Genomic DNA, 8,339 nt, shown 5'->3' on the forward strand with positions numbered 1-8,339 from the left:
CACTAACTTAATGTATTAACCAAACACAAGTATTAATAAAGTATATATCAGTTATTACCAACATACAAACCAACCGTCAAGTATGCATTGCATTAAATAAAGGGATGCCATATTATCACCACACAAAAAAAAAAAAAAAAAAAAAAAACTGAAAGTGATAACATGACAACTTAATGCTACCATGAACAACTAATAACCAAAAATATAAGTTCTTACTAATGCTACTTCCACCATCATTCTAAGACTCTCAAAATAAATAAAATATGTTAAAACATCTCAGAAATTTAAGTTCCAAATTTTTAGATGATAGTTTTAACAGGTTATGGGTTAATGATTTTTTAAAATGATTATTTTATTAATCTAGTGACTTTCCATTGGGTTGAAGGTATCTTTAAAAAGTTTGGTTAAAGAGGGTAAATATGACCCGACAATATAACGTAGGTTAGATATGAACAATATACTAAATTCTGTTATATATGAACAATAGCTACTTTAGTATATTTAGCCCTTTTCCCTTCAAATAGCTACATTGGCATTCAGCTTTTCCTCTGCAAAAGATGCCGCCATCCCCCCCCCCCCCACAACCCCCACCCACCCACACCAAATACCCAACAAAAGCTGCAGTGCAGATTTTACCCCAACATGCTAGTACTTTTAATAATCAACTCCCACAAGACCAAGCAAAACCTTTCTGCTACAGCAAGATTTACTTCAAAAATTCAATAATGGTAATAAAATCTCACACTAACTGAATCATCTATTATGACAATATGTGTTCAAATAGAAACATAGATGCACAGTAGCTGGCCTTTTTATGCACTACATGATGAACATCATTAATGGAGGCAATCAATTCAAATCTAATTTAATACTCTATGAGAAAGAAGAATAAAGGAATACTACCAAGTAGCAACAAAATGATCATATACAACTATCCTTTTGTTTTATCATTTTGTTCATCAAATCTGCAACTATGAATGAATAATTTTGACACGAAGGACACTTGTCCTAGTAGGATGCTTTGGCTGAGAACTGTGTGGCTTCAACTGCTATTATTCAGAACTCGCCACCACTCGTATAGTAGCCGATATTCTTGTCCTGGAAAAATATTATGAAACACTCAGGATAGTTGAAGAGACCTGACAGCCCACAAACTAGATTCCACATCCCACCCCGTGTAAGACGCCAAACAGAATCTTCTTCATGATTAGGGAAGAGGGGAGAAGAGAAAGAGAAAAAATAAAGTGGTGGGGTGGGGGTGGGGGTGGGGGTTGGAAGCCTGATCACAAAAGAATATAACTTGCCTGGGATATCATCCTTTGCTTGTTTAGAAATTGAGTCCGGGCCTTGTTTTTTTCTGAATTTGGTGACTTAAACAATCTCTGCAAAACAGAACATTATCCCAAAATAAATGCTTCCCCTCAAATTCAACCAATAATTCAACAAACAAGGAAAAAGCATTTTGGAAAAAATACATTTATACAACAAAGTCATTTGAAACAGATTATGAGATGAGCACTTCTTCCAGTAATAACAATTACTACCTTCGCTCCATATTATTTGTCGCTTTGGCAAACCAAATATTGATGCAACACATTTTACATTAAAACAAAGGAAGCATTTCTTACTTTTTTTTCTCCAAATGTAACCTTACTGCTCCAATGAGTGGTGTCAATTATCAAGACGCTTATGCGAGAGATAAATGGTAATTTAGGCAAATACTCTTACGTTTAAGAATATTAGATGTCTTTCTCAAAGAGCGCAAAAACTTTAAAAGACAAATAATATTGGACCGGAAGCAGTAAAAATTAAAGTATTTCATAGAAGCTAAGCATGCTACCTTTTCAGCGCCGGATACACGGTGCTCAACACCAGGCAATTTCTTCTTTGGCGTGAAACCAAATACATCATGAAGAAACTCATTTTCCTGCATAATTTGGAGAGGAAACAGCTAATGACCACCGATTAAACGATTCCAATAGCCCAAAAACTTGATTTTTTAACTTAGAAAACAAACCCGCATATGCTTCACAAATCCTCCTCCAAGGAAGTGCTTAAGGAAGTTTAACTGTTAAAAAAACAATGATTTCAGCAAATAAGCAACCAGCCGTATTTTAAAACCAAAAAGAAACAAAAGGGACCTGTATAAGTTGAGCCCAAGTACTTGTGCTAAGCGGTTCTCCACCAATCTTGGTCGAGGCCTCAGGACTATACCCATCCTGATGTTAGTTGTCAGAAATTAGAAAATGCAGCAAAAAGAAAAGAAAGAATGTAAAAGGAGCAACTTGAAGATAGCGAATTACCTCGAGAAATTCCAATATATCTCGAAATGTGTTTCTTTGGTTGTTAAGATCCTTCTTGGCTGATCCTTTACCTCCAGCTTCTGCCGAAAGGGTTCTTACCTGGTTCAGGACTTTTGCCCTTAATCCCTGTATATGTAATAATTCCCTAGATTTGTTAGCTTCATCTGTGGAGCTGTCACTAGATCCTTTAGCTTCACCAGAAAACTTTTCCAGACTCCCAACTTCAAAAACTAAAGCAAGTGCTTCGCCTGCTGCAATGCGCACAGATCGATCTTCCTTGTCTAGAAGAGTTGAGAAGTAGGAGATTGACCTGCATCACAAGTAAATGATTCACCATCTAACACTATCACCAAACACAAGCCTTACAACAGCTCATAATTCTCACACGTCTAATTTTCCTTGGACCGATGCCACAATTACAAGTTCTTTTCATTCTTCTTCCATGATCCCTTTTTCCTTCTTTTTTTTGTGTGTGCATTACAAGTTCTTTTCATTCTTCTTCCATGATCCCTTTTTCCTTCTTTTTTTTGTGTGCGCGCGCACTGTGTGGAGGAGGGAGAGGTTCAAGTGGGGATTTTAGGAGAGTTACTCACCCTTGCCAACTTTTTGGGTTAAGTGTCCATCCATCCATGGTAGTAAGGAGGAAAGACCAAGAAGATACAACTGCTGTTATCATTGCTGGTGAAGGTTTAGCAGATGAAACCTGATCCATAAACCAGGACAAGTTAAGAACTGCCTAAGCAAATAACTGATTTGATTGACAGGAATCAAGCATTTTATAATTTAATTTGTTAGAAAACATCCATATACAGCAATAAGATACTATACGACCTATTTCAGAAAATGAAAAGATGATCACGAATAACATACATTAGGACCCAGTTTTGGATGAATGACTTGCCACATCAATTGCATCGACTTTTCTGTTTTCTCCGGTTCTTCGCCACCAATAAAGGTAATAATGGCCAAACACTCCAGTAGCTAAAACCACAAAAACCAAACAGCAGTCAGCTCCAAGCTAGCTAACACCAATATTAAAAGAACTTTTCACCATCTATGAACATACCGAGGATATTTTAGAATTATCAGACCGAGATTTAAGAGCCTCTGAGATAGGTGACACTGATTCTTCCAGAACCTCGTGTGCTTTGTCCCCAGGGCCAGCAGTTAAAGCAAGAAGCCCTATCACCCCAACAAAGAAAATTGAAAATTTTCAAACTCAAACATTTGGCCGAATGATCAAGTTAAAAGGACTACAATTAATCAACATGCACAGATGACTAACCAATAACATGAGATGCCAAAGCTATCTCCTTGGAGGAACCACGTTTAACGGAATTCAAACATTGTTGCAGTAATGTGGCAAACCTGAAGGATAGAACATAACTGTGAGAAACACACAACAAGGCATGCACCTAGAGCTTTTTTTCCTCGTATAAAGTAAAGTAATTTATTACAATGAGAAACATGCACCTAGAGATCTTAGAAGTCAAAACATGATAGACGACAGGCAAGTCTGGTGGAAGTTTTCGACAAGAGGTTTCACGTTTCATTCACAATTAGATTATAGTCATGGCAGCATACTATTTTATTTACTATTGGATGAAACATGGCAGCATATTAAATGTGCATATGATATAATGCATTGCTTGTTACGGCGCATAAAATTAAATTCCTTACCAAAATAAATACCAAAATGATGACTATACCACCATTACAATGACATTAATAGTGCCTATTGAACTAACTGAAGGGTTCAAGGAACATTCTAAGCCATTATTGAATGGGCTATAAAATCTGACTAACCAATAGGAAGGCTCTAATTCATAGAATACCATCACAGTGGCAGCAAATCTTCTAAATGGTGTATTACTTCATCAAAAAAAATTCTAAAGATAATAATTCCCCCCCCCCTCCCCTCCACCCCCCCCCCCCCCCCCAAAAAAAAAAAAAACTGAAACAAAAGTCCAGAACAATACAATATAAACAAGCACAACTGATAAGACGTAGAAGCATGCACTTAATCTACATCAAATTTCCTATGTATTCAACGAATCAGAATAATATGATTTAATAAAAGTAGGAAAATTCTCATACTTCTTTTCAACAAATTCATGCTGTATGTTACTATTGAATGCTTCTATAATAGATGCCAAAGCCTTCTCTCTTGTTGAGCCCCTACAGCCAACAAACGGGTAGAAATACTAGTTAGCCACATTCTTCATCAGAAACAAAACCTCAAGTGGAGCAAATGATAAAAGATGGAAACTTCAAAAATAAGTAATAGTATAGTCAAACCTTTTCTCATAAAGGGCGTCCACGCACTGATCAAGGACAGTCTCCTTATCAAATTGAACCTCCTCTAAACCAGACAACATCATATCCGACCGAGTAGTTGACGATGAACTAACGCTATCCGTGTCATCGCTATCCAGCATTGCAGCACTCCTACGTTGCGAACTTCCTAAGAGGAAAAAAAAAAGATCCACCAGCAAACACTTTAATTCCCAATTCCATTTGCCTATCAAAACAAAACAAAACCAAAATAAAATCCCAATTCCATTCTGAAATTCCCAAAGTTCCCCACAAAGCAACACACTTTACCCAACCCCACAAAAAATAGGGTTTCCTTTTATGCTTAACCCATTTGGATCCTATTGTTAGCAAAAACAACTACTACTATATTTAAGTAGCGAGAAGTTAAAAGAACCCAAAGATCAGTATTCGTTTCAAAGACAGAAACCCAATTCAAAAAGCTGATATTTTTCAGGATAAACAAGTTAAATAACAGAAACCCAATTCAATAAAGTCTCTATTTTCACAATAAAAAGGTTATAGAACCAAAACCCAATTCAATTTCATGATAAACAAGTTCAATAACAGCAACCCAATTCAACAAAGATGATATTGTTCACGATAAACAAGTAAAATAACAGGAACCCATCAATGAAGTTTATATTCTATCACAATAAACAAGTTAAAGAACAGAAACCCAATCCAATTTCAGGATAAACAAGTTAAATAACAGCAATCCAATTAAATAAAGTCTATTTTTTCACGGTAAACAAGTAAAATAACCGAAGCCCAATTCAATAAAGCTTCTATTTTTTCACAATAAACCGAATTCAGTTTGACGATAAGCAAGTTAAATGATAGCAGCCCAATACAATAAAGTTGATATTTTTTGACGATAAACAAGTAAAATAGCAGAAACCCAATTCAATAAAGTCTCTATTTTTTCACAATAAACAGGTTAAAGAACAGAAACCCAATTCAATTTCACAATAAGCAAGTTAAATTACAGCAATCGAATTCAATAGTTTCTATTTTTCACACAAAAAAAAGTAAAATAAACGAAGCAGAAACTTACTTCTACCCATGGTGACAGCTCCAGGTAACAAAGGTTAGAAGCAAATACAAGGTTGACTAAAAATCTGACGATGAAAATCAAAATCAAAAGGCAAAGCTGGCTTTGAACAAACAGAGAAATCAAACTTCTTAATTGAATCGAAGAACAATGTATCCATAAAGTAATTTTTTGGGAAGAAAATTTGAGAAACGGAGAAGATCTAGAGATTTCGCACAAGATTACAAGGAAAAGAAAAAGAGAAGTATTAGGAGAAAAAGCCTCTGCTATTTATAGATCTAAGCACAAATAATAATTGGAAAGTTTTTTATTTTTTTCATAGAACGAGATATTCAGGTGGGTGGCTGCGAATATTCGGGAATGGTGTGAAAGGAAAAAAAAGGGGATGGTAGGGCTGATGACGTGGCGTGATCAGAGCCGTAGAGTTGGTTACCGGAGAGTTTGAGAGTCCAGTGGGGTCCATGGATATGTGAAAGACAGCGTTGAAATAGGGATACACGTGGAAAATGCACGTGCAGAGTTTCCCTTCCTACGGAACTGAGTGGCGTGTGTTTTATTTCCTTTTTCTTTTTCTAGGTATCGTGTTTCTTGAGTGTGTATTTGTTACGAAACTAATATAAGCTTCTTCTTCTTTTTTTTGTGGTGAAAAATGTATTTTTATTGTCAATTACAGTATCTATTGATAATTGTGCATATTTTGATTATTTCGTTGAATATTTATTTACCAAGTATTAATTAGGTGAAGTTCTAGCTATAAAATAAATATTTTTGCCTTCGTCTGATTATTTCCTTCTAATTAGTATCTAATATATTCACATTTTGTTGAAACGCCAAACTTGCATTTAGTTATCTGTTCTAAGAAGAAATAAATTGACAATTTCTTTACCGTCAATATTTATATAACTTTCTATCGAAATTTCTTCAATCAAAAACTAGTTCGAGAAGCATCTCTCATTCACCACGACGTAGACTATCTTATTCCGATGATGATAAATCATAAAGTTTATAGTATATACAGTCAACATTCTCTATAATAACTTTATTTGTTCCGATATTTTTTTGCTTTTATAATGAATGTTTGTTATACACCTATAACAACATTTGACGTTTACATATATTTTGGCTGTTATAGATAAAAACTATCCAAAAATTAATTATTTTTTCTTTTTTCATGTTACATATAAAAGATAGAAAAATTATTAAAATTTAAAATCTCAAAAGATATGCATATTTCACTAGTCAAATATTGAAAAAAACTAATATATTATTAATAAATTTATAACTAAAAATATAAAGATTTAAACTCTAATGCGGGTATTTTAAAGTTACCTAAAAAATAATTTTTTCAAGATTGATGAAGAACTTTGTAATTGTAGCTTGTTTCGTATATTTCATTCTCTTACTAGCGATATAATACATGAATTGGTGAAGATTCGTGTCCAAATTTTTCAACAAAAAGGTATCAAATAGTTTTTCCTTAAAGTCAATCTAAGAGCTTAACAATTAAATTTTCTATCTAAATATTTTTTGAAAATTGTCCAATAAAAAAGATATTATGTGCATATCTTCAAATGTTATATCTTATGCAAGATAGAAACATTATTTAATGGAAAAGATTGTGTGCATATTTTTAAAATTATTATCAGTAATCTTAAAGGTTCTATATGGCTATTATAGATAGGTAATTTTACAAAGAGCGTTCTGCTATAAAAATGGTTGTTGCTGTCATAGGTAAAAAGCTGTTATAGAGAGGTAAAATATAACTTTAAAAAATCGATTCTGGGGAAAACCTAACTTTTATATAGAATAACTGTTATATAGGAATATTGTTATAGATAAGTCTAACTGTAATACCCCAAGCCCCTGAATATGTTTTCCTTACAACAATAAAATTATTGACTTGTTTTATTGAAATACTAATGTTCTCTTTCTTTTTTCTTCAAATTGTTTTCCAACAATAAATATATTGTAATATGCATTCTGCTGAATACAAGATGTGTTTCACCATCATTTAACTCATCATTAACAGCAATTTTCTATTAAAATAAACAATGAAAATGTTCTTTTCTGGCAAGTAAAAGCTGTCCTCTTAATTCCACTTGATATATTAGTTTTTCGTTTTGATAACCAATCAATGAACCGAAATGATTTCTTTTAATTTTTTCATTTAATTCTTCTATTAGGATAAGAAATGTCCTATATTCACCTTTCAATAACAGAGAGATGAGAAATTATTATGTGAGAGCTCGAAGGGATTATCATGTGGGAAGTCAAAAGGATTTATTCGCAAGAAGGGAAGTCCCCACAAAAAAAATAAAAAAAATAAAAAAAATTGAGATAAAACAGAAGAGGAAAAGCTCCTAATCACATTAAAATTTCATGCAGTTTAGACATTTTTCTAACAACATTAGTTTAAAGAATTCCATATAAAGTTCCTTTATCTCCGGTACGGAAAATATTTTCTTGGAAAACAAATAATAATCTTATTTATTTTTCAGTGTTTTGTATGCGTAAACTTCCAAATACATAAACCTCCGAACTCATAATTTTGGAACTTGTAAAATTTCGAACATGTAAATCGAAAGATGAAAAACTAAAACTGAAAATATATAAAAAATAAAAAACAAATTCGGGGGGGGGGGGAGGAGGGAGGGGGGTGCAGAAAAAAA

The 8,339-nt window shown here is 33.5% G+C and overlaps 1 protein-coding gene across 2 annotated transcripts; it reads right to left on the bottom strand.

Annotated features, from left to right (window-relative positions):
• Positions 1 to 737: 737 nt before the first annotated feature.
• Positions 738 to 6,037, bottom strand: LOC107828210 (uncharacterized). Of its 2 annotated transcripts, none has more exons than XM_075226224.1 (13): positions 5,674 to 6,037; positions 4,602 to 4,767; positions 4,401 to 4,481; positions 3,589 to 3,671; positions 3,370 to 3,485; positions 3,174 to 3,284; positions 2,897 to 3,006; positions 2,304 to 2,613; positions 2,142 to 2,219; positions 2,018 to 2,068; positions 1,841 to 1,927; positions 1,305 to 1,382; positions 738 to 1,098 (listed from the first exon to the last, which is right to left on the bottom strand). In XM_075226224.1, the coding sequence occupies exons 1-13, from the start codon at positions 5,681 to 5,683 to the stop codon at positions 1,057 to 1,059; spliced, it is 1,323 nt and encodes a 440-aa protein (XP_075082325.1). In that variant the 5' UTR covers positions 5,684 to 6,037; the 3' UTR covers positions 738 to 1,056. The 2 variants fall into 2 exon arrangements, with proteins under 2 accessions (XP_075082325.1, XP_075082324.1); XM_075226223.1 differs by having other exon boundaries at positions 4,602 to 4,824; positions 5,674 to 6,018.
• Between the last annotated feature and the right edge of the window lie 2,302 nt (positions 6,038 to 8,339).

This window comes from Nicotiana tabacum, chromosome 12 (assembly GCF_000715075.1).
Source record: "Nicotiana tabacum cultivar K326 chromosome 12, ASM71507v2, whole genome shotgun sequence".
Lineage (NCBI taxonomy): Eukaryota > Viridiplantae > Streptophyta > Magnoliopsida > Solanales > Solanaceae > Nicotiana > Nicotiana tabacum.